The sequence below is a fragment of the Nomascus leucogenys genome, chromosome 4 (assembly GCF_006542625.1).
Source record: "Nomascus leucogenys isolate Asia chromosome 4, Asia_NLE_v1, whole genome shotgun sequence".
NCBI classification, from domain to species: Eukaryota; Metazoa; Chordata; class Mammalia; order Primates; family Hylobatidae; genus Nomascus; species Nomascus leucogenys.
Window position 1 is genome coordinate 42,521,110 of NC_044384.1, and position 26,369 is coordinate 42,547,478.

Below are 26,369 nucleotides of genomic sequence, written 5' to 3' on the forward strand. Positions count from 1 at the left end.
GGAAGGCAGGCCCGGCTCACCAAACCCCCTTCAGGCACCTGGAGGAAGACACCGACTGAAGGCCACGGGGCCTCCATGGGGACACTGAGGACATCTCTGAAAGAGAATCAGCAAGGACGGCTCCTGCCTCCCAGCCCAGATTCCCAGCAGCCACAAGCCCCAGGGCCCTCTGGGGAGGACAGCGCGCTGGTGGAGAGGAGTAGCTGACAGAGGAGCAGAGATGGGGGCAGGAAAAGCACCAAAAGGGTCCTGAGGCCATGGCCAGGGTCCCAGGGGGCAAAGTTACAAGAAGGGCAAGGAAATGGCAACTGGCCTTCTGGTCTTCCTCCGGGTCTCACTCCTGGCTCTTCCCTCCTCTCCTGGCCCTTCCCCTGACCCCTCTGGTCTCCCTTGCCCTCGCCCTCTCCGGTATTCTCTTCACCTCTCCCCTCGTTCTGTCGTCCTGCTCTGCCTTGTTCTCTCCCGATCTCCACAGCCTGGTCCGGCCTCCTCTCCCAGGACAGATGTGCTCCATCCCCCTCCCTCTTCAGGGCAGAGTCAGGGCTGGGTGAGGCTGGCTGAGGACTAGGGGAGGGAGGAAGGTTTCTCTTCAGGCCAGGGCCACCTGTACAGAGCCTGCTCCAGCTGAGAAATCTTCCTGACCAAGCCTGACACTTTATTTCTGCTGAGAATTAAGAAAGCACAGGGCCGTATATTATCTCACCATCTAGCCCGGCACCTCTCTGACAAGACCCTCAAAGGCTGTCTGGATGCTGACCACCATCAGATTGTAAGGGGACATGATAAATGACCCCAGGAGCCATGGCTGCATGGGAACCAATTCAGTTCTCCTTTACCAATCTGTTTAGAGCACCCCGAAGGTGCCTAGCCCCTGGCTGAAGGCAGCTGGGAGGCTGGATGAGACTCCATGTCCCTGCTGTCAGAAAGCCCACAGTAAAACTGGAGAGAAGCAGTGTGTGAGGGGTGAGCCCAACAGCACACCATGGAGGAGGTCTGCCTGCACCATCCAGGGCCCGTCTGGTTGGGAAGGCTCCTGGGGCAGGGATGTTAGGCCAAAGCATCACAGGTGCCCAGGTGCCAAGGACAGTGGGCTGGCTGCCTGCGACTGGGGTGGCCTCTAGGGTGGAAGTCTCCAGACACAGGGAGATTTCATTTGCCCAGTTTAATTTACCATGGAAAATGGGACTTGTCATTTCAGAAATAGCTCTATCCTGGCCACACCAATCTGCAGGACTCACCCCAGCTGCTCTCAGGCCCGACTAGAGAAGACTGGCCGTAAAACACAGAAACGAGGTGCCAGGAAAGGAGCCTACTCCAGTGGTCCCAGCCTTCCTCCCACACAGGATGAGGCCCCTAGGGATGTGGGGTCTGCCTAGCATGCTCTGGCCCTAGGAATGGAGTCTCCTGCCCAGGAATGGCCTCACTCCCCAGTTGGGACAGAGCGGCAAAGCCCAACAGATTCTGGTTCACACCCCTGTGCCTGCCCCTTCTCAGCCAGGCCTTCCCCATCCTTGCAGGGGAAGCCTGAATTCCCCATCTGGCTCCCTGCTCTCCTCTCTTTCCCCCACACTCCTGGCCTCTGCTTGGAACTTTCCTGGACCATCCCAAGCCCATTCCACCTGTTCCCAGCATCTCCTAAATGAGTAGGCAGATGTCAGGAGTCCTGGGTTCATCTTGATATCACCATTTACAACCTTTGTGACCTCAGGCTAACTTCTTAACCTATCTGAAACTCCATTTCCTTGACTGAAGTTAGAGATAATCTATTTGCATACATCACAGGAGAAGTTGTGATGATCTAGCAATGTGATACGTATAGCAGCTGTTCCTGTTCTCAGGGGTGTTATGGATCCTTGGGGAGGCCTGGGCCACCTAAGCACCATCCCCACTTGCAAGTCAATTTCCAGCCTTGAGTGTACCTTTTTAATGGAAAACAGGGAGCTCCTTGTAGTACCCTTCCCAATGGGGTACCAACCAGGCTTCATGAACTAGGGGGCTTATTCGTTGGCTAGAGCTGTCACAGCAAAGTACCACAGACCAGATGGCTTAAACAATGGAAATGTATTTCTCACAGCTCTGGAGGCTGGAAGTCCAAGATCAAGGTGTGGGCAGGATTGGTTTCTGGTGAGGGTTCTCTTCCTGGCTTGAAGACGGCGGCCTTCTCGCTGTGTCCTCCTATGGTCTTCTCTCTGTGTGCACGTCCCTGGTGTCTCTTCCTCTTCTTGTGAGGACACCAATCATATGGGATGAGGGCCCTACTCATAACTCCATTCAACCTTAAGTACCTCCTTAAAGGCACTATTTCCAAATACAGTCACATTGGGGGTTAGGGTTTCACCATATGAATTTTGGGGGGACACACTTCAGTCCATAACAGAAGCCAAGTGGACTAGGCTCAAAGAATGAATAGACTGTCAAGAGGAGGAGGCTGGGAGGGACAGCAGGGAGCTTGAAGGCCCAGGGAATGGACTTGGGGGAGGAAGGTGCCGGGATGTGTGGTGGGAGTGGTGCAAGACATGGTGGGGCCAGATTTTGTGGGGTGGGAGTCAGGCAGAAAAGATACTTGATTTGCTGGCCCAAAGAACCTGGCCTCAATCTCCCTTTATGGGATGGGTATTTTTCCCACTTGCTTCCTCCTTGGTCCCCTCCTCCTGGAGCAGCTGAGGTCAACTGAGATAAAATATGACAAAGGCAAAGGCCTTGTATTGGTAGCACTCATGTGCCTACTCATCCTGGCTGACTCCCAGCTCTGCCGCTCCTCAGAGCTTTGTTCTTCTCATTGAAAAGATGGATATAATAATCCCTACCTCAGAGAATTGTAAAATTACATAAGCAGAAAAGCTGTAGAAATCTGTCCAAGAGAACATCAGGGCCGGAACTGGGTCCAGGTTAGTCCTTAAGACCTGTTTGGGGGAGAAGAATGCCACAGGTTTCAGGGAAGGGAAGGCTAGGAGGGCGGGGCATTCCAGGAGGACACGGCAGCCTAGGAAAGGGTGAGATGCTGAGTCCCAAACAGTACTGGACAGGGAACCAGGAGCGACCTGGCTCCCTCCTGGAGCCCCTCTCCCATAGCCAAATGCCTGGGTGGCCTTCTGGATCCTTCCTTCAAAGACTGGAAAGCAGTTGGTTCATGGGGAACCCAGAAACTTCATTACGTTCCTCCTCCTTCTCCCTGTGATTGGAATTTGCTGTAACATGGCAGTGTTCTCTGCTGCCAGGGCTTGGGAACAAAGCACCTTGCTTCCCCCCAACTCCATAAGGGATGTCAAGTGGGGACCTGGTGGTGAACAACAATGACACCCTGGCCCCTCTCGGTGGGCTGGCGCTGGCATCCTCCCCTGCTGCCTCTGGCTACCCGTGCCTCCTTCCTTGTCGGCTGCATCCTGCCTCCCATCTCTGTCCTTCCCGGCCGCGGCTCTGCCCTTCCACTGGCCTTGTGCTCACCTTGCTGAGTCACAGGCACCCATACTCCCCCACCCAGTTGTCTTGACGCAGCCAAAACTCACTTCAAGTCCTAGACCAGAAGGTAGGAGGAAGCCTGTGACTGGCTGGTCCAGCCGCTGTATGGGAGGGAATTGGCAACGGAAGGTCTCAAAGCGCAGGACAGACATGCAGAAATCACCCCGCAGGCCCCACTTCCCAGCCTTGTCCTGCCACGTGGTGGCCTTGGGAAGCACCTGAATGCCTCTTGGCCTCAGCCTCTCCATCTCTAAAATGGGGGTGTTTGTACCTGCCCCACTGCCTCTCTGAGCTTGTGAGAGAAATGCAGATGCAAGAAGGGCTCAGGGAGGTGCGTAAGAGCAGAAGCACTGATGAAGACATCAGGTCAAAATCCGCTTGCGTGATCCTCCTCATGTTTATTGCTTAAAACACTCTGAGACCTCCGGGCTGTAGAACCCACCCTGGGTGCCTCCCGGTGAGCCTTGAAGCCAGGCAGCCAAGCCCAGGATGCTTGGAGTCCAGAGACCCCTAGTGGCCTGAATGGGCCATTGACACAGATCCCCGAGAGGGAAGAGAGAGGCCAGCAGCTAGGGGAGTCAGGCGTTGCTGTCCTGTCCTCCTGGCACGCAGACACCACAGGGGACAAGTAGCCGTGCCCACCCCATGCACTCCCTGAGAGAACGGCCCTGGCCGCAATCGGGAGCCCCAGCCCTGAGCTCTGCTTTAACCACGGAGCTGGACGGCCCAGAGCCTTGGCCACGCCTGACCCACAGGCCACTTCTGCGAGCTGGTACAGGCTGGGATGAAGCTGGATGCCCTGGCCTGGGTGGGGTCCATCTGCAGCCAGCGACCAGCTCATTTCCATAAAGGCAGATGTTTGAGTGAACCAGGGCTGAGCCAAGGGTGTGCTTTGGGGACACGAAGGCCTGTGCGACACAGAGGGACAGGCCAGCATTTCTGTCAACCTCAGATTCTGATATCAAAGGCTAGCAGGAGCTGCTCAGAGTAGGAGGAGGAGGCACCTCAAGGTCTCCCGTCCAGAGACAACCCCCTGAAAGAATGGGGCCATGGGGCCGTGCCGTCGAGGGGAGACGGGCAGCGCTTTGGTGAAAGTGTGTGTGCTTGCAGCAGCGTGCGGGAGCGCATGTCTGTGGGTGCAGTCTGTGTACTCACATCCACCTGTGCACCTGAGTGCTGGGTGTCTGTCCCCTCACCTGCAGGCCTGCTATAATGCTGTCCCCCTGTGCTCTGTTGCAGATGAACCGGCCGATCCAGGTGAAGCCTGCGGACAGCGAGAGCCGAGGAGGTAGTAGCTGCCTGCGCCAGCCCCCTTCACGTGAGGGCCCACTTGTCTCTGCCCCTCCCCCTCCCCCTCTCACTCCTCCCTCCTTTTCCCGATGCAGCAATGTGATGCAGCGACTCCCTGCCTCCTCCTCTTGCCCCTCTGGGGATCTCGTGGCTGAGGGCTGGGGACAGAGCTTTGGAGCTCTGGGTGACTGGTGTGGAGAGAGACAGGAGGGAAGGGGGGTGTTTGGGGTCTTCCAGACGGTGGGGTTTGTGCCTCTCTGAGTAAACAAGTGCCATGTCCCAGGATATTCTTCTCCTCTCCGTTAAAACACCCAAAAGGGTGTGCCCACCTCGGTGTCGCCAAGGAAAACCCCACCGTGATGGGGCTTGTGCAGTCAGAACGGAGATAGGAAGTGGTCGCAGCTGTGCTGTAGGAGGATTCAGGCCGCAGGAGGCAAATCTGAGTGGTCCATGGGAGTGTGGGCACTCAAGGCCAGCACTGAGGCAGAGATCCTGGAGACAGAGGCAGGCAGTCAGACAGGTGTCTGGAAAGGGACAGAAGGGAAGGACACAGCCTCACTCCACAGATGCTTGTCCCAGAATGTGGAGCCCACTGGAGACTGGCTGTGGAGAGCCTGGGTAAGGGAATGCAGCACCTTGAGGCTCACCGCTGGAAGGGTCAGGCAGATGGCCAGCCAGGGGCAGCTCCGTCACCAAGTGACAGCATCCTCTTGGCACAGTGCCTGTGTGTCTGTACTCTCCCCCCGATCCCAGCCACAGGGGTAACCAAGGCCCACCCTAGGCACAGCCCTGGCCCTAGGCTCCCCTAGATGAGATTCAAACATACTCTGACATTAAAAGAAAATGAAAGGGAAGGACATGGCAAAGAAAATACATCCAGCATCCAAGATCAGGCCTCCCCTACCCAGGCACCAGCTCCTCTCGCAACAAACTGCCCCAGTGATACAGAGCCCATCACACCTCACCTGTGGCAGAGAAAGAGACTCACCAGCCCCACAGGGTAGAAGAATGTGCAGGCCCCTGCCACATGCCCCCTTCCTGGCCCACCTCCTTGGGAGGGGGGCATTGTCCTTCCTGATCACTAGCCCCCGGCACTCACACTGAGCCTCATCCCCACTGGGCCCTGCCCAGACATTGCTCTGAACTGAGCTCTCAGCCACTTCCCCGGGGAAGGGGGCCAAACGGAGGCTCCAAGCAGGTGAATGACCCCCAAGTAGAGACTCTGTCCTCTCCACCAGCTAGGGGCCCCAGCCCAAGTTCCCACAGAGGCACAGCCGGGCAGTGAGCCAAACAGCCATTCAGAAGTGAGACACTCCCAGAGGACAGACCGGCGGTGGCTCCCTACCTCCAGCCTCCTGCCACAATGGGAGAGACCTTGGCAGCTCTTCCGCCAGAGACAGGAACAGCCCGGAAAGGGTTTAGAAAAATTGAGAACACCCATGAGGCCACTAAGGGGAGGGTAAGGAGTTGGGGCCTTTTTTTTTTTTTTTTTTTTGAGACAAAGTCTCACTCTGTCGCCCAGGCTGGAGTGCAGTGGTGCCATCTGGGCTCACTGCAAGCTCTGCCTCCCGGGTTCACGCCATTCTCCTGCCTCAGCCTCCCCAGCAGCTGCGACTACAGGCGCATGCTGCCACACCCAGCTAATTTTTGTATTTTTAGTAGAGACGGGGTTTCACTGTGTTAGCCAGGATGGTCTCGATCTCCGGACCTTGTGATCTGCCCGCCTCGGCCTCCCAAAGTGCTGGGATTACAGGCGTGAGCCACCGCGCCCAGCCGGAGTTGGGGCCTTTTGTTGCCCTGAGAAGGCGACATTAGGTACAGCCTCCAAGGTGGCCCCAGCCTACCCTTCCCCCCGCCAGGGCTGGGATGTCCAGCATGAGGGCCCAGGTAGTAAGATAGGACAGCCAGTCACAGCTGCCCTGCACCTCCCAGTCAGGGGCTCTTGGCTTCTGCCAACCCTGCCACGTCCTGGGGCTCTGGCCCAAGTGTCCGTGTTCACCACCCTCCCCTGGCCCAGGCCCAGGCCCAGGCCCAGTGCTCTGGGTTTCTCCCTGCTCATTGGATCAGCCAGGAACCGAGGAATTTCTCTCCCCCTCATTTCCTCAGAAAGTTTACCGGGAAATCAAGGGCAAAATGTCGAGTAGGCGATAGCTACTTGTAAATTTGGAGAGCCAGTGGTCCTGGAGGGTGCTGTGGTGTGGCCGCTGGTGATCTGTTCATCCTTGGGGCCTGGGCCTGCTCAGAACACTCCTTCATCCCCTCAGTCAGGCCTCTGCCCTCCGGCCCCAGCAGGGCACTGACCCAGGCACAAGGCCTCTAGGACTCAGGCCCCCTCCCAACCTGGACCTCAGATCCTACCCACTAGGGCTTGGGCTGGTGTCTTGGTGCTGCCTGAAGGGATCCCATGCCCCAGGGCACAGACACACCTCCTCACACCCATGGAGTGCTCTAGTCCTAAGGACCCGGGTAGTCGAGGTCCAGTTGGTTGAGGGGTAAAGATGCTTCAGGTGTGAGGGGCCCACGTGAGCGAAGCCCATGTGGTTTGTGCTGCCTGCTCCTGTCCCTTCCTTGGCGGTGAGAGGAGTGCCATCCTCACTCAGCCTCGTCCAGGGCACATGAGGCCCACAGCAGTGCGAGGGGTGTCTCCTGGAGACCATCACCCAGGCACACAGTGACTCACCTGCAGCCCCCAGTTCACACGGCCCGGCCAGGAGGCAGTGGCACAGGGAAGCTCTCACGGATGGGCAGGAAAGCTGGGATAGTAGGTGCCAGCAGCAGTTCCGGAGAGGAGATGCCCCAGGCGGGGGCAGCCAGAGGCCTCAGGGGAGGTGGCACGTCTGGTCTTGAAGGTGGGCGATCCCAGAGCTTGAGAAGGGGGGATGGCATGAACAAGGGCCACCGACCCAGGCCTCTGAGGGCCACAAGGAGGCGCCATCTGGTGCGGAGCAGGCAGGTCACAGTCCAAGCCGTTTTCTCCAGCACTGGAGAGGGATGTCTGGAATCCGCTCTGCCCAGCAAGGCCGTGCTGGGCTCCAACTCAAACCTTTCTCTCCCTGAACTTGCCTCAGAGGCAATAGCTCTCTGACTCCAGGATGCTAACCTCCTTGGCTTTCCCCCATATATCTCCTGCGGCTGACACTTGCCGCGAACCAGATTAATCAGCTCTTTTATTCTTCTTGAAGTAGAAAGTGGGGGGTGGGGGTAGGTGGGGGGAAAGCCAAACCTGAACATCTATCTATTAATTGCATATTCAATATTAAACAGTGAGATGGCCCTGAGTCAGCACTATCACCAAGCTGTGTGGTTTTTTTTGAAGAAAGTTAGTTTAAAATAATTTAATAGCCATTAAATACTTCTGGGGAGAAGGAGAAGGGAGAGAGAAGTGAACATTTTAAAAGATTAAAGAAATAGGCAACAGGAGAGGGGGATGGAGAGAAGGAATGGGAGAGGGATGGAGGAGGTGGCATGATGGCAGCGGGCAGGAGGAGAGGAGAGAAGGGAAGGAGGTGAGAAAAGTAGAGAGGTGAGGGGAGAAGCAGCAGGAGGAGGACGGGGAGCGAGGCCTTGAAGACAGTGGGTGAGGGAAGACTGGGACACAGTGGTGCGAGGGAGCAGAAGCCGGCAGTGGCCGCAGAAGGAGGGGGAGGGTCAGCCCCAGCCCTGGCTCAGCAGTGAGCCAGGTTACGAGTCCCCAAAACCCAGAGGACACAGGACACCCATCCCCAGCTGCCCTCCAGGTGTACTTGAATGCTCATAAGCAGCACAGAAAGATGTCTTATCTGCTTAGGATTTGGGGAACATGCTGGGACCTTTGGCTAGGGGGCAGGAGGAAGGCTTCTCTCCACCTCGCCCGGCACAGAGCGGGCTGCAGCCCACTGCATGCCCATATCGTGGTCCACCTTCTCATCCCCCATCTCAGGCCTCTAGACACATTCCTGGTCACATCCACCCACACGCGTGAGGCATGGGGGTATCTAGGGATGGGCATGGGCATGGGCGGACTGTTGGCAGGTCTGTGTGCACAGGAGCAGCTTTGTAACTTTCAGGGCTCCTGTCTCTGACACGCATGGATTGCTGGCTGAGGCTGACAGGCTGAGGCTGATTGTCCTATCAGGAGCAGTTCAGGGAGCTCTTTTGTCTTTGGTGTGAGGGCAGTGCCAGCCTTGCCTCTGGAGGGGTTGGAGTGGAGATACAGGTACAGAAGGAAGTGGAGCTGGCTGAGTGCTTGACTGGAGCAAGCACCAGGAAGAGTCCAGGAAGAGTCCAGGATGCAGTTCTTGTTCTTGTGGAACGTTCTTATCCGGAATGAGCTCCAGCTCAGGCACACCACCTTCTCGGGCCTCCGTCTCCTTACCTGGGGGTCTCAGGAGTCATCATCCACAAAGCTGCTATTTACAGAACACTGACTGTTAGGGATTTTATGGAAATATGGTTTTGTTTTGTTTTTGAGATGAAACTTTGCTTTTGTTGTCCAGGCTGGAGTGCAATAGCACGATCTCGGCTCAATGCAACCTCCGCCTCTCAGGTTCAAGTGATTCTCCTGCCTCAGCCTCCAGAGTAGCTGGGATTACAAGCGTGCGCCACCACGCCTAGCTAATTTTTGTATTATTAGTAGAGATGGGGTATTACCATGTTGGCCAGGCTGGTCTCGAACTCCTGACTTCAGGTGATCCATCTGCCTTGGCCTCCCAAAGGGCTGGAATTACAGGCATAAGCCACCGTGCCCGGCCGGAAATATGTTTAATTTATACAGCAACCTCAAGGTATGGATGTTCTTGGCCCCACTTAAAGGTACAAACGAAGGCACAGAGAGGCTAGATAACTCGTTCCAGGGCACACAGACAGAAAGTGGCAGAACCAAAATTCCAACTCCTACCTGTCAGCCACCAGAACCCAGGTTACCTATATTCCTCTCACTCCCAGGAGGGCTTCTCGGACTCTGGGTGGCCTAGGAGCAGTGGGAAGGCACCACAGACATTTGTCTCACCTTTAGGCCCATTCTCAAGGCGGCTGAAGTGAGAGGAGCAGGGTTCCAGGTGAGGCAGGCAGGGCTAGGCTGGACAAGGAGCTCCCAGACCTACCCATGAGACATGAAAGACCAGAGTAGGAGTGGGTCAGAGAAGAGAGAATTCACTGTGGCCTGGAGCAAGCAGGAAGGGCTTCCTGAAGGAAGTGGGAATTAGGAATTAGATCAAGAGGTGGAGAGCTGGGATACAGTGAGGACACAAAGTTAAAATGGGGCCTTGAACACAAGGCCAAGGGATTGGGCTTATCACTATTGGAAGCAGGAGCACTGATCCTGGGTAAGAGATCACAGAGAGAGGGCTGGAATGTCCCTGGGCAGGAAGAGAAGAGAGGGCCCCTGCTACCACCACCAGGAGCTGGGGTTCCAATTAAGTAGGGAAGGAACGCCAAAGAAGAGCCTCCCCAGGAGCCACCTGTCTGCCTGGGGGATCCAGTTATCCCCAAGAGCACACTGGAGCAAGTTGTATTTAAACTCAGATTTATCCCCAATATAAGCAAACCAATTCATTAACCAGTGATGCTGGACAGGGACAGAGCCAGGTGGAGAGCATGGCAGCTGGCCCCCTCAGAGGTGATGATACCTCCCTAGGGCATGCACTGCAGTGTCCTGTGCCTCCTGGCAGGCAGACACACCCCACCCCAAGACCCCAAAGCTGGCTCATGCTCAGCTGTGTCCCTAGAAAGCTGCCCTGCAGCCCTGACCACTTCCTCTCCTCCCAGGTCTCAGTCCAGGTGACAGGACAGTCCCCCCACCAAGGTACCTCCTGCAGCCAGGTTGTAGGGCCTCCTTTCAGGGAGTCAGAGATGAGGAGGTAGAGGCTCTGACTACCATGGCCTCAGGCAGCCAGCTTGTTTGGGAAGCTGCTGGGCTGAACGGAGGTGTGTGCCCACCCCACTCAGTGGGCCGAAGAAGATCAGCAGCCAGACAGGGGCCCTGAAGGAGGGGACGAGTGGCTGATACCCGGGTCAGGTATAGCAGACTGCAGATGCGTGCTATCTCCCCTGTGTCCCTGGGGAGGATGTTTCTTCCTCACCTCCCTGGGTGTGTGTGTGGAACTGGGCGTGTGTCTGCAGTGCCTCTTTCAGTGACCATGAGTGCATGGCACACTGGGGGGTGCTTCATGGGAAAACTGTGTGACAGCACTCTGGGCTCCTCCAGACACAGAGCAGACAAGGCCCAGTTTGGCTAAACCCCAGTGTGATGGTTACTGCTAGGAGGTGGGGACGGTCTTTGATGATGCTGGCTGGGGTGGGGCACAGACTGGTTTTATCTCATCAACACGAAATGACAGAAAAGCCAGCAAGGTGGCTGGCTGGGGAGAAGTTAGAAACCATGAAGAGTTGGGAGGAGAGTCCTGGGAAAGAGGGGACTTGAGGACTCCCTAGGGGCTGCCACCTGCCCGTGCTCATCTTGTCCGTGTTTCTGGGCCTGTGTCTGCCTCTGTCTCTGTCTGTCCTGTGGGCTCTCTGTCTCTTTCTACCCAATGGCCATATGAGAACCAAGTGGAAGCTCGGTTCAGCAGGGCCTTGGGGATAATGGGCCCAACTCTTGTCTCCCAAGGCACAGGCTTGGGAGGGGGCGGGTCTAGCACCGGGGAGTCCATCCAGAGGGAACACAGCAAGAAAGAAAACCACTTTCCAGGGTCTGCCACCCTCTCCAGGAACCCAGAACTGAAAAGCACACGACACACAGACACACACAGGTGGCCACCTGCACAGCAGAATCAGGCCCAATTGCATAGAGAAGCTGCCAGATGAAACCACCAGCCGACGACACACTTCTGGCTGTGGCAAGTGAGGCCCGGGCTGGAGGTTCCACCACTGAGGGGCTCCCGAGTCTCTCCCTGGTCAACGGAAGCCTATTTTCCTTCAGGGGCTTCTATCAGGCCCAGGGCAGATCAGCAAAGCAGGCAGCTGAGAACTGAACCCAGGAGAAGCAAGGTGGGCAGGTGAAGGCAGGCAGGGCTGAGCAGGCCCTGAGAATGTCCTGTTGTCCCCCCCACAAGCTGCAGGGGAGGCTGGAGGACGGAAAGGGGAGCAGCCTGGGGCACCAGCCAGGAAGGGGGCCCTGGCAGGGTGGTGGCAGTAAGCTATCTGCAGACCCCCTGGGAAGTTTCAGAGGGTGAATGAACCTCTTTTATGTTCCCCTACCCTCCCCAAGTCCTGCAGAATTGCTCATCTTCCTCCCTTGGCCTCCCTATCTAGACCTGGGAGCCCATGCCCGTGTTTCTTTCTTTCCTTTTCTTTCTTTTTTCTTTCTTTCTTTCTTTCTTTTTTTTTGAGACAGTGTCACTCTGTCACCCAGGCTGGAGTGCAGTGGTGTGATCTAGGCTCACTGCAACCTCCACCTCCCAGGTTTAAGCGATCCTCCTGCCTCAGCCCCCAGAGTAGCTGGGATTACAGGTGCCCGCCACCTTGCCCAGCAAATTTTTTTTTTTTTGTATTTTTAGTAGATACAGGGTTTTGCCATGTTGGCCAGGCTGGTCTTGAACTCCTAACCTCAAATGATCCACCTGCCTCGGATTCCCAAAGTGCTGGGATTATAGGTGTGAGCCACAACGTGACTGGAAGCCACTGTTTCTTTCCTCCCTGCACTCCCGCATCTTGTGTCTCTGTGTCCCTGTCTCTCAGCCTGTCTCTGGTGGGACCTTGGCAGGGCGAGGAAGGCATGAGAGGGTTGGGGTCAGGTGTGACAGCCTGGGAGGCATCCCTGAGACAGCTGTTGGCCAAGTGTCCACCGTTCCTGCAGCCTTTAGGTGCTCCCAGCACACTTCACAGGGTCTTCAGGGCGTCCCCCCTCACCGCGCCAGCACTGATGTGGTAGCGGAGTCCCGCTGGGACAGCTAATGAGGTTGGACACAATGTCAGTGACTGGGCCCCCAGGCCCTCCCTGAGGCCACATTCCCCACCATAAACTCGTGGCCGATTGCATCCTCCCGGCCCCTCCACCATCTGTAGCCCTATCGGTTCCTGCGGCTTTTAAAATCCTATTAAATTCCTCATTACTCCTCCGAGCATTATTTTATTTCTAAACAGACACAGACAACGTGTTGTCTGCAAGGGCTTCAAGGGCCTGAAGGCCACCAGCTGTGGAGTGCGGGCCTGGGTGGGGGCAGTGTCCAGTGGCTGCGGTGGGACAGGCTCTGGGGCATGGCTGGGGAGACCCCTAGCCACAACTGCTGACTTTCGGTACTGGGTTTCTCCCTTCCAGACTCTTCTAGCTATTCTCTCCCACACTAGGAAGGCAGTTTAGCGAGTGTGCAGATGAACTGGATGTGCAAGCTGGCCCTGCTTTACAAAAATTCAATATACAGAAGTGTCAGTTTTCCAATCTTAGGAGTCAGCGAGTGACCCACCGGACAAAAGCTTCTGGGCGCACAGAAACTTCTCAGAGCTCTGCTGAGGAAGCCCTCGGCCCAGGCAGGAGAGGCTGCAGAGGAACATCCAGAGGGCTGGGACCACAGCACATTGAAAATTAATCTGAAATTACACTGAGTCCATAAGAAACTAAGAGCCTCCTCCCAGGTCCAGCATGTCCTTACCCACTGATTTGGTGTTGGTTTGGACTCTGCCTGGGAGACCCTGGGATGAGCAGAGCTAACCCCACCCCAGCATGGAGGGTGCAGTCTGGGAGAGAAGGCGTCCAGTGACTGAAGGAGAAGGAGTCTGCCCCTCAGAGCTGGAGACCCCCACCCTCACCTACCCACCTGCCTCCACACTTCCTGTCCCACAGAGGCCTCTGAAAGGTGGGCTGTGTGTGGGCTCCTCTTGTGGCCCCTGTATATGTGTTTTGGGGGCTACATATCCTTGTTCAAGCCCTGCTCCAGACCTGGACGCCCACAGCTCATCACCATAGCCCTTCCATAGCCATGTCCTTGGCCAAGGGTCCTGGGGAGGCATCACAGGAAACCAAGGGGAGTTTGGATTGAGGGATAGTTACCTGCCCATTTGGCCAGGACACAGCACCTCCTAGGCCTGGGAGGTGGGCAGAAGCCCTTGTGTCTACCCTACCCCCACCCTATGAGTCTGCCTCTCACCCAGCTTCCATTTTAAAACATTTTTAAGAAGTAAAACAACTCCACAGCCTCTTTCGGTCTCCTCTCCATGCCTTGGGCTCCTGCTTTGCCTGCCTGTCCTGTCCTATCCCCTACCTGAATTTCTCAAGCTATAGGTGGGCATGTTTTCCCATGAACACCAACCAGCGCCAAGCGTATGTCCTGACAGATCTTTTGTATACTTGAATCCTAGGTTTATTGGGGGCTGATGTTTAAGAAATGACATTACAACACAAGACGTTTGTATGAGACATAAGACAGCATGGCCAGACAGTCTGTGGTGCTCAGACAGGCGCTGTGCAGGCGGTTTGAAAGATTAGGAAGGGCTGAAGGATTAGACACCTCCTGGCCAGGCCCAGTTGCTCGCCTAGGGTATGGCTTCCTTGATGGTCAGGAAGTTCTGTCACCTATCTGACCACATTCCCTGCCATTTTTGCTTTAGCATTTCCAGCCATTAGGTTCCCTAGATCACAGTGCAGCATTCCTTTGCCCTGAGGTTTTATTCTCAATGATCCCTGTTCCTTCTATTTTTTTTTTTTTTTTTTTTTTTTTTTTTTGAGACGGAGTCTTGCTCTGTAGCCCAGGCTGGAGTGCAGTGGCATGATCTGGGCTCACTGCAAGTTCCGCCTCCCGGGTTCATGCAATTCTCCTGCCTCAGCCTCCCGAGTAGCTGGGACTACAGGCACCCGCCACCACCATGCCCAGCTAATTTTTTGTATTTTTAGTAGAGACGGGGTTTCACCATGTTAGCCAGGATGGTTTCGATCTCCTGACCTCATGATCCTCCCGCCTTGGCCTCCCAAAGCGCTGGAAATACAGGGGTAAGCCACCACGCCCAGCCGATCCCTGTTCCTTCTGACTTAATTTTTTTTTTTTTTTTTTTTTTTTTTTTTCTGAGATGGAGTCTCGCTCTGTCGCCCAGGCTGGAGTGCAGTGGCACAATCTTGGCTCACTGCAACCTCCGCCCCCCGGGTTCAAGCAATTCTCCTGCCTCAGCCTTCTGAGTAGCTGGGATTACAGGCACGTGCCACCATGCCCGGCTAATTTTTTTGTATTTTTAGTAGAGACAGGGTTTCACCATCTTGGCCAGGCTGATCTTGAACTAGTGACCTCGTGATCCACCCACTTCAGCCTCCCAAAGTGCTGGGATTACAGGGGTGAGCCACCAGGCCAGCTCTTCTGACGTAAAATTTAAGAGAATCTTTATCTCCTTTCTTTCTCAAGCCCCTTTGTAAAAATAAGTTTTAAAAAGCCAGGAAGCCTCTTCTATTTACACAACTGGACCCAAACAGCAGCTGTGTGAAGAATTGGTCTTCGTGGTTGGGGAAGGAAGTGGCTGGTGGGGAAGAGTCCCCAGGGAGGGCCCTGCAGAGGTGCCAGCAAAGCAGGCACACATTATAAATACGTCTGTAACTCCTGCCATAGGTGCAAAAATATAATTAACTGCAAACCTGCTGAATTTAAATGGACTTTAGATTTTCAGCTGTGGGAGGGGGTGTTGATTGATCTGCATTTTGTTTTTGAAGTTTTTTTTAATCCACTTGGAAAGTTAAGTTGAGACTCGCCGCTCCTCGACAAATTCCCTCTGGCCCCGGCTAATTTAGCAAAGGATTGTTTCAGGGGAAATGGGATATTAATCATAGCAAATGGGCTTCTGGATGATATTTAAAAGCTGCCTCATGCCTGTGTGCCCAGCAATAGGAATGACAGAGAGAAGGCACCACGGCCTTCTCGTGTCCCATCCCATCGCCACTCCCATGTCAGTACCGTTTGGCCTGGCCACTATGTGAATGTGGAGGAGGGAGACCCCCACTTCCTTGGGAGATGGGTGAGAGGAGAGAAAGTTCCCAGGCAATCCTCCCAGGGCTAGGCGGTGTCCTCCACACAGCACCAAGTGAGCCCTGGTGTACCGAGTGAGCACTGAGTGAGCCCTGAACATGATGTATCCAGCGCCCTTCTGGCCCCGGCACACCGCATTGGGAACAGCCTGATAAAACACGGAAATGGCGGGGTGTGCAGGGACAGGTGATCATGGGGGAGGGACAGGAAGAGGGATGAGACGGCATGAACCAGAGAGATCAGAAGTGGTAGCACCTGCCTGGCCTTCAGAGGGGAGGAGGATCTGAGCACGGATGAGCTCAAAGAGCAGAGCTTCCCGAGTGGGAAAATAATCCAAACTAAGGCAGGCTTGGAAGACCCCAAGAGGCCAGAATGGGGGGCCTACTTTGGGGGGCAGCAATTATTTCCAGAAGCTGCTTTAAATGGATACATTTAGGTAAAGGGAAGCCATGTAAAGCTTTTGGGCAGGGGAGTTTTGTGATAGAAATGGAGTTTTGGAAGCAGTCGTCTACGCCTACTGAACTGGATAGAGGGAGAGAGCGAGAGCAGGTGGGGAGCAGGGACCCGGCTGGGCTTCACTGCCCACCAAGCCCTCTGATCCCAATTCCATCCCCTTCTCACAGTGCTGTCTTGCCCCGAGAGCTGCATCGTCCTATTGCAAAGTGGATGGTGACACCCCCTCGGAGCTGCCACAGGAGAAACATAGTTGGTGAACTGTGGAATCTTCCTTGATGACAGCTGTTGAAGTTGTCATTTTATTTTTATAGTCCAGTCCATGGGAAAAGAGAGGAGGTGGCAGGGGTGATGACCTCTGGCAAGGTTTGATTGACAAGTGCAAATAGAAATCATACTGCCTGGGGCCACAGCTATATTGAGCATGTGAATTGCCAGAATGGAATGGGATAAGGAAGGCTTCCTGGGGGTGGTGATTATGGGAATGACAAGTCTACTGAGAGGACAAATCTGGACTGTGTCACATGCAAAGGCATGAAAACAGAGACAAGCAAGGCAAATATGTGGCATCCTAGATATTTCAAAGTAATGAAGAATTGGTTTGGCTGAAGAGCAGGGTCCACTTTCTGGAATAGAAAGACCCAGATTTGGTAAACCATGAATCTCATTGCTACTGACATCCCAGGGCGCACACACCTCTGCTCATGCACACGTGCACAGTATCTGCTTTTGGGGGACGTCTTCTCTTCTCATCCTCCAGCCCAAGCTTACCAGGCCCATCCTGGAGTCTTGTTTCTCTAGTTCATTCTCCCATCCAGTCTTCCTGGTCATGCCCTGCCTCTGTAGCAGGGTCTGCTTTTTCCCTACCCAGCCCAGGACAAGGCACATGGGGACCAATTACTGCCTGTAGCAGCAGCTGCTAGGGCTCTGGAAGGAAGGTAAATAGAGCCAGTGGGGCCTCAATCCTCTCATTAAGTCACCCCAGAGCCTCCAATAAGAGTGCCTTGAGCCTTACAGCAGCCCTGCACAATTGGCTGAGGAGCACTCCCATTTTATGGAGGGGAAAATGAGAGCTTGGAGAAGAGAGGTGACTTCCTCAACAACACCACATGGCTAGTAATCAGCCTTTGCGCCTCCGTCTTTCTGGGCAGTCTTCCAAGCCTTGCTGTCCTCCCTCGGATCTGTGCTGGGGTGCTGACACCTAGAGGAAGTTCTCCCAGCATCAATACCAACCATCATATCCATTAAGGATGAGGATGGGTCCTGCTTCAGTCTTCAGGCTGGGCTCTTTAGCTTCTCGTGCCCCCACCCCACATGCCCTTTGGCATGGGTGGGTAGTAGGGGTCCCCAGAGAGGGTCTGAGGCTGGACCCGCCCAGGTCAAAGCCCAGCCAGGGGTCCTCAAAGAGGGTCTGAAGCTGAACCTGCCCAGGTGCAAGCCCAGCCAGCCGCAGGATGAGTCTGTCTGTGCTATTTGAGTGTGGAGGGTCAGCTGGGAGGAGCAGGTAGAGAAACTCCATGTATGCCCAGGTTGAGAACCAACCTGACCAGTCATGGCCTTGTCTGTCTAGGGCCTGGCAATGACAAAGGCTTTGCAGAAATCTAGAGGTCAGCCGGGACCCTTATCGGGGAAAATCCATGATCCCAACATCCTAGACACCAAATCCTGGCACTGGGTGACTGGCCTAGATGTCTTAGGAGGCTTGAGGCCTGCACATAAATGGCCAGTTGCAAATAACTTTAAACTTCGAGGGACAGTCCTTGCTCCTGGAGAGCTGATGGGTGATGACAGACAGGTACATGGAGGAGATGTCTTCAAGCCTCTTCTGTGCTCTGGGCCCTAGAGAAGCTTACAGTCTGGGGGCAGGGAGATCAGCCGGCAGCATGCTGAGCATCCGATGAGTAGGGGAGACAGCACATCGTGCATGGCAGAGAGGTGGCCTATCCCCGCTGGAGCAGTCAGGGAAGGCTCTCTGGAGGACAGTGTCTGCTGGAGGGGGTTCCAGGCTGAAAAGCTGCTGAGACCAGGAATGCAGACACCGTGGCTTAGAGCCTGCCCAGGGCAAAATGAGGAAACCAGTTGGCCAGAGAAGAGGTTTCAGGGAACGCCAGGCAGAGGAGTTTGGGGTGGGGAGGCAGTTCCAGAAGACGATGGGGAGTCTTCGAGACCAGAGAGGGAGTTGGTGGTTGACAGAAGCTGGACTTAGGAAGACAGGTCGCCTGCAGGGAGCACTGGAAAGGGAACTAGAGGGACCAACCAGAGACCAATGCAGCCTCCAGCCATGAGGGGTTGGGCAGGGGGCAGGAGAATTAGACTATAGGTTCAGGAGCCCGTCATTGCTATGAAATGTATGCCCCAAAGCCATCCCTGCCCTGCCCAGGACCTGCTGCCTCCAGACCTCCGGGAACACGCATACTTTCAGGCACATGTCTATCCTCAGACAGTCATCTCTGACCCTTCCCGCCTGCCCAGCTCCACGCTGTTGGTCAGAGCCTTCGTCACGGCACACCCCACTGCAATGCTTTGTCCAGCGGGTCCCCACTGGCCTTCCCAGCTCCTAACCCCTTCCCTGCCCTCTGTCTGAGCCTTTATGTCAGTTAACTCCTGTCTCTCACAGAGACTGCCCTCCTTGAGGGCAGCCAGGTCTGGCCCTCCACAGAACCTGGCTGGCCACCAGGCCCCACAGCCTCCTTGTGCTTGCACCATGAGGCCCATCTCTACGCAGACGTCCTCCCCACCTTCAGGCTCTCTCCCGGTCTAAAAGTAGCCCCGTCTGTCTTCTCCCCACCCCCCGGCCCACAGGCATGGGGTGGGCAGTGGGGCCGATGCCATTGACATTGGCATTCTCCTTGCAGCACATCTTAATAATTTAATGGCTATTAGCAGGGCCGCTGTGGTGGGGGGGAGTGGGGGACGGGGGGAAGATTTATAGAGAGAATTCACTCCAGGTTGGGGTTTTGTCTTCCTCTGTTTTCCTGGCATTTATCATGCATGTTTTAATTTGGATCAGAGAGTTGCTACCATCTGGCCATTATCACAAAGAAATATTCATTTTCGCTGAGTGACACAGGCTCCATTCATCACAGAGCACGCTGATTGCCCCGCGAGTGTGGGGCTGCGATTTCTCCTTCATTTGAAATGAACCTTGAGCTACGAGCAGGTCCAATTTGCCCAGAGCAGAGGCACAGGGCAGGCGGCTGCCACTGACCCTCACAGCCAGGTGGGCCGGGAGCACCCTGGGGGACAGCCAGGCTGGGAGTGGAGGACAAGCCCCCTTCTGCCGTCACAGCCACCTACCTTCCCTCACCACTCCTGGGGAGGTCTTGGTGGCCCCCTCTGTCTCACCCAAGGCTTCTGACAAGCAGCTCTCCCACCTGCCCCCATGCCTAGAGTGGCCAGACCACAGAGGTGGCAAAGGTGGCTCCTCTGCCCTCTCCCTGGACCCCAGCATTTGAGAAATGCAGCGACGCTGTCCTGTCAAGTGCAGAATTTGCTTCAGCAATCTTGCCCTGATGGAGTATCACTGTAGCGGTGTCATTTCAGGTCAGAGCTGTGTTGGGGACGGAGGGCCCTCCCCATTCTCCTCTCCTTACGTTTTGGTGGCACCATCAGCACTGGGCCCCATGGGAAGAGACGTGTCGGCCTCCAACTGGGACATTTCCTTTTATCCACTCACCGCTCACCATGGCATGCCATCGGGGCCACTGAAGGGCTCTTGTCAGTGATTGGCCGGAGTCCAAGCACAAGGCTGGGACCCCCAGGCGGGGGCAGCACAGAGCACCTCTTGACTGGGCTGGGCCACACCCAAAGCCACTCAGTGAGCAGCCACCCAGCTCTGCCAAGCAGACAGAGGAGAAAATCTCCTTTTACACATTTGAAGTTGGGAGTCAAAGCACTCTGAATGTGTTGGGCCCATTCTGTGTCCCCTGTCCTGGGGCAGAGGTAAGAAGTAAAAATCAACACATCCACAGGAAGTCACCCACGAGCCAGGTGGAGCCACTTACAGGCATGAAGACATCAGCAGAGCAGTGTCCCCGGCCCCAGCATTAGACACGCGAGGAGGGGAGTGACACAGAGTCCAAGACGACTTCACAGGGCGCCTCTGCTTTGCCTGAAGGCAGATCTGGCAGGAGGGCTTCCATCTACAGAAGTCCCTCTGCCCCAGGGCTTGACAGTCAGTCCTCAGGGACTGCCTGACAATCTCTGTCCTAGAAACTGTGGCCACATCCCTACCCTGAGGCCCTGGCCCCCCACCAGGACCCAGGTTTGCTCAAAACCCAGGGGGCTGCGCTGAGTCTAAGGGAAGGCCTGTGCGAGCTTTGATGCCTCTTCCCCATCAGGGCAGAAACCCACTGGGTCCTGTCCTTCTGTCCAGTGCACCAACTCAGCTGTAAGCAGAGTGGGTGCCCCATACCCCCACCGATTCCCAGGCCAACGTGATTCTCGGCCTCAGGGTGTTTACAATTGGTTGGAGCCAAGGGTAAAACCAAGGAAATAATTAGAAGAGAGGGACAGACTTAGAATCAAAGCAGTAAGTTGACCATCAGTGAGGGCCATCAGGTTCAATACCAGACACCAACCTACCTTAGTAGTCCCCTGGCATGGGCCAAGGCCTTCCTGTGGGTCAATGTGTTTCTTTTTCCCCCAGACCATGACTTGGGTATCATTGCTCCATTGTATAGATGAGGCCACTGAGGCCCATAAGCTCACTTGCTGGGGTCACCAGCTGGTGGGTGGTGCACTTAGGAAGGAGCCCAGGCCCAACTGATTCTCAGGCCATCTGACTGCCGGCACCACCCCACTGTGGGTCTGGGAAAACCATGGGTGACTTTGTGTAGGGGTCGCATTTCAACTGGAGGGGATAGCAGGGTACAGAGGCCAGCAGAGGCCGGGATGGGAGCTGTTACACTCTAGACAGAGGAACCTGCCTGCCTGTCCTACACCCTAGTTTTCTATCCCAGCACTTGCTGACATAAATTAGCTGTCCACAGTCCGATCTTTCCTCCTCCCTTCCAGCAGACTGGGTGAGTCTCCACTGTGTTGTGGAATGTGGAGCGGAGACATTCGCTAAGAGGGACAAAGGAGGGTGCACGGTGCCCCAAGCCCCCGCGAATGCTGGTGCCACCCCTCCTCCTCTGAAACTCATTCAGTGACACCAGCAGCTCTGAAACATCTGCTCCTCCATCCTGGACCCGCAATTTGAATAAATTACCCCAACGTGGCTGCAGCCTGTTATTAATGGCTCGAGTTTTATAAGATGCTTTAGTTTAATAACACTGTAGCCCAGCGCTGCGCTTCTCCCGGATATTTTTATATTTCACCCCTTTCTCTCCTCCTGCTCCCCTCCACGCTGTGGCCACCTCCAAGGCTCTGGGCCACATCCCCACCAGTCCCTTTGCCACCACCATCCCTGAGCCATGCTCCCATCTGGGAACCCTATTCCTGTGGAGGCCAATTGGGACAGCTGCTGGCTCCTGTTTGGGACTTCCAGCCCCCACCTTCTTCCCCTCCCTTCTGGACCCTCAATTTTCTTTGTGGACAGCCTCCCTTTTGCGGAGAGCCACCTCAGGGCTGGTGGAAGGGGGAGCACTACCTAGTTGGGTGCTCTGCCTCTACATTCCCCGAAAGGAAGCCCATAGCGGCAGGGTGGCTGAGACACCACACACTGCTGTCCCCAGGCCTGGTTCTGTGCTCCTCACCCCACCTCTAGGGCTCTGCTGAGCTGAGGGACCCAGCAGAAGCCTAAAAATGAACTGCCTCTCCCCAGGTGGACTGGCAGTGGCCAAGGCTTGAAAGAAGCTGAAGCTGAAGCACATTTCTTTATTCTTGGCTCTTTGTTCTTCATTCTTTGGTCGGTTTGTCCTTGAATTTATGCCCCACACACCTCCTGCATGAAGCCCTCCCAGATTACCTCCACCCATTGCCCCACCATGGGCCCTTTTGGCTGTTCCTACAATCCCAGCTATATTCCTTCCTCACCGCCCTCTGCAGTGTCTTCTCCCCATAGTCTGGAAGCCTGCTGTCTCATGGAACCCCCTGGGGCCTGGTCAGTGTCTCATCCACAGCCAGCCCTTCTAGAATATTTTGAGTCTGATTAATAGCAGGTGCTCATGCATGTGTTTTCGGTGCATTGCTTCCACAAGCCTGTGTGAAGCGTCTGTGTGGGCGATGCTTCCGGCAAAGAATGGATGCCCTCACTGAGGGAGAATGTGAGCCCAGGGTGCGTGGGTTTGTAAGTTGGGGATATAGGGTAGAAAATGGTGACGTTCAGACAAGTAGCCAGTGTATTCATGTCCCAATTTGTTCAAAAAAATTCAGAGCACAACTGATGGGCAAGAAATGCCACATGAAAGCTCCTTGCAATGTTGGCCCTGGGTCAGGCAGCAGTGGGTATAGGCCTAGGCAGGTGTCTGGCAGTTACCATGGGGTTGGGGCCCAGGGCAGCCTTCTCCTGTGATGCTAGCCCCAGGGACTTGTCTCCAGGAGGGGTTGGGATGCCTGCAGCCAGGAGGGCCACAGAATGACAGTGTCTGGAAACAGAAGGAAAGGACATGGGGTGGGGTGGGGAGCAGGTAGAATGTCCCGTCAGACAGGAGGCCAGACCCGCCTCATCAGAGGGTCCTGTGAATCCCCCAAAGCCCACAAGGCTAGCCTGGGAGGGATCTTGGAGGATGCTTCCATGCCAGGGCCAAATTCAACTATGTAGTTCCCTGTTCCTGGGGACCTGGAGAGCCAGCAGTGACCAAGATGTGGCTCTAAAAAGGAGGGTGTGCTGCCTCCCTTTTCTTCTCCCCATCCACCTCACCTCTGCCCAGCCTAGTTCTGAGGGCTGCAGGAGATCCAAGCTCTCCCCGATTCCCGTTTGGTCTGATATTACTGTGGGGACCGCCTTTTGCTAAGAGCCCCGCCATTATAACATAATTACTGCTGAAAATGACCTTTAAAGTATACTTTAAATTCAAAATGTCTTTAAACCCTTCACTGAGCACCATTTTTCAATTTCAACGACTGTTTTCCTTTTTGTGGGGAAGTGAAGGGTGGGGAGTGGAGGAAGGAGCCCTCCACCAGGATTTCAAATGTTAATCTCTCCCTGTTGCAGAGCAAGCTTTGCATGGGGCCTGGGTAGGTGGGAGGAGGGAACAGAGCCAAATCCCCTTAGCCCTCAATGCCTGTGGGCTCTGGGCCTCCCGGGGGGCCACGGCTCTGCTGCACTTCTGTCATGCCTCTAGCCAGAGCAAGCCTTCACCCAGGGGGTTCAAAAGAGCCAAAGGAAGTGCTGAGAACAATGGTATTTTCATGCCTGTTCCTTCTCCTCTCTTCCACCATCTTTGCTTCGTTCTTTCTCCCCTCCTACAATGTTCAGTTCCCTGCTTGCTAAGCACCATCCAGGGGTCCTCAATTTCTGCAGGAGGTGGAGCCCCCTTCCCACTCTCCTCTCCCACCCCTCCTCTGTGTCTGGCCTGGCTAGTGCACCCTGTCCCTCAGACAGCCTGTGCTCCTGGCTGCTCCTGGCCACTCTGAAGGAAAAAGTGGGCCAGGAAGCAATGCTGTTGGAGGGAGCTGTTGCGACCAGCCACCCTGCCCCCCGCCTCACCCTCTGCCTCCTGAAGGCTCACCCTGCCGGTCTGGGAGAAAGTCTGACTTTCAGAACACACCACACACCCTAATAAAGCTTCAGGCTCACATTCTCCATCCCCTGCAGCACCCAGGAAACTCTGCTGTGCCTCCCACCTGGAAGCCTGGGGAGGCGTCCATCCTCACCCATCCATTTCCCTCCCTCCACCTCCCCACCTCCAGGAAAGCTGTGTTTCCCAGTGTCACCCCAGCATCTTCAGATGTGGTCACTGATGTGCATCCTCCCTTGTAGGTGTCCTCAGGTCTGTCTTCCCTTTGTGTAGCTTGTGTCCTCATCAGAAGGGGCTCCCAGGGGCCATGTTGCTGGTTCATGTTGGGGGCGATAATTCCCATCCATTAAGAGGAGTGCCTGCACCAGTGATCAGGGGACAGAGGCAGTGTGAGGCCTTCTGGCCGCTTAAAGGAAGCATTTTGGGGGCTCAAGTTGTGTGGATACAGACAGGAATCCTATTCTCCCCACACACTGGGGCTTAGCCAACTCCAGCAGCAGGAGAGGACGGGAGAAGGGGAGGGGAGGAGCTCTGATGAGGTGGGGCATTGGACAGGTAACTCCATCCACCTGTGCCAGGAAAGGGTGGCCAGTGGGCATTCTGGACAGTTCTTCCAGTGTATTTTTGGGAGTTTTATTAATATGGCTCAAATTCCTATAAGCATCCAACTTGTTCGCTATGAAAGTCAACATATACTCCAAAGCCAACTAAAGTGGTTTGCATGCTGTTCAACCCTTCAGATGGCCTGAGTTTTTCGATGTTCCCCAGTTTTGAATGACCCCTGCCCAGAGCAGGCGGGAGGTCTGGACAGTGGTGGTGAGGCCAGCAGAGCAGGGGGAAGGGGAAAGGTGGGTGGCATGGCATGCCATGCCAGAGACCTACCTGCTCTGTGGACAGGAACTTTCCCACACTGTGTCATATGTATTGTGTGGATAACATCAATTAAGGGCTAGTGACTGAAATCACTTACGATAGCGAAACAGCCACTCAGTGAGCCATTAGCAGAGTGAGGCCTTCTGGCTCTTTAAAGGAGGTACCTTCAGAGCCTTCACACTCTCAGCAGGGTCCAACAGAGAGCGGTGGTTCAGCCTGGGCTCCAGCTCTGAGCACCTCTGCACCTCCAGGCTCATGGAACCTGAGGAAGGGCAGCCCAGAGCAGGAGAACCCCAAACCTGGAGCAGGGTTGAGCTGGGAGAAACACATGGTCCAGCCCCATGCCTGGCACGAGGCAGCCCCCAGTGCAATCAGATGGAGGGAGACACCTGTGCCCGGGACTTTGTGGTAGCTGTTCTGCTGGGGGAGGGCTACTCCTGGGGCTGCGGGGAGGCAGCCCTCTTTGCCGGGTATGCTGGGCTGGACACTGAGCCATCACAGGGACTCATGCCCCCATCTCTGCCTTTTTTTAGTGTCCAGTCTGGTGGAGGATAGAAACAAGGAATCAGGCAGGGACAGGGGGCTGTGGCAGCACCTGCAGTGGCCTCTCACTCTAGCTGGGGCAATAGGACCCACCGGGACCCCAGGCAGTCGCACTGACATCCTCTCCAGCCCTCACCTCCCACATACACTCCACCAAGCTTGGCTGCTTTGGTGCCACAGTTTTGCTCATCTGAGCTCTCCTCCATCCCTGCCCACTTGGAGTATCCTCTGTCTCCTGGACAACTGCCCCCCTCCTTTCTATCTGCCTGCCTCCTGCTGTGTCTCCTACCCCACCACTGCATTCTCTATGCAGTGGCCCAATCAGAGGCTTTGGTCATCCTCACTTACATGAAAGTCCAAGCCTTTTACCGCTCCCAGCCCTGCTGCCTTAGTGCCTGCCTGAATCTCTTGCTCCAGGCCCCTGGCCTCATGGCTGTTGCTCAAACTTACCTGCTCTGGACCTTTGCACTAGCTGTTCCCTCTGCCAGGCACCCCCAGATGCCACTGCTGCTCACCCTGTCTCAGCTTCTGTGTCCCTCTACCCACGACCTGTCCTGACTTCCAACCTAATGCAGCCCCAGCTCCTCCATCTGCTTCCTTGTTTTATTTTATTCATGGCATATATCACTACCCTGATTGTTTCTTATTCATTATCCACCCCTTGCCACTTAGAGATGAGCTCCATGCAGACAGAGACTCTTTGTTCTTCTCTGTATCTTGGCAATTTGCACAGTGCCCTGCCCAGAGCAGGAGCTCAGGAAATGAATGGCTGAATGCGCAGGACAGGGACCCACAGGGCAGTGCCATAAGAAAGTGCTGGAGGCCGGGCGCAGTGGCTCACACCTGTAATCCCAGCACTTTGGGAGGCCGAGGCGGGAGGATCACCTGAGGTCAGGAGTTCGAGACCAGCCTGGCCAACATGGTGAAACCCCGTCTCTAATAAAAATACAAAAATTAGCCAGGTGCGGTGACAGGTGCCTGTAATCCCAGCTACTCAGGAGGCTGAGGCAGGAGAATTGCTTGGGCCTGGGAGGTGGAGGTTGCAGTGAGCCGAGACCATGCCACTGCACTCCAGCCTGGCCAACAGAGCGAGACTCCGTATCAAAAAAAAAAAAAAAAGTGCTGGAGCGTGGGATCACATGCAACAAGCAGGCACAAGGGAGCGTGGTGTGTTCAGTGAACACCTACAATAGCAGGGATTATGTGA

The 26,369-nt window shown here is 55.3% G+C and overlaps 1 protein-coding gene across 50 annotated transcripts in view; it reads left to right on the forward strand.

Annotated features, from left to right (window-relative positions):
* The window catches only part of CELF4 (CUGBP Elav-like family member 4), a 323,954-nt gene that overhangs the window by 239,105 nt on the left and 58,480 nt on the right, over positions 1-26,369 (forward strand). For 29 of the 50 annotated variants that reach the window (XR_004029635.1, XR_004029637.1, XR_004029636.1 and 26 more), the window contains exon 3: positions 4,699-4,777. Coding sequence is in view for 45 of the 50 variants with exons in the window: in XM_030810509.1 (XP_030666369.1) it covers positions 4,699-4,777 (79 nt within the window). In the remaining 5 variants the exon portion in view is untranslated. The remainder of the gene's footprint in view (positions 1-4,698; positions 4,778-26,369) is intronic. The other 21 variants (XR_004029638.1, XR_004029639.1, XM_030810515.1 and 18 more) reach the window with 1 other exon arrangement.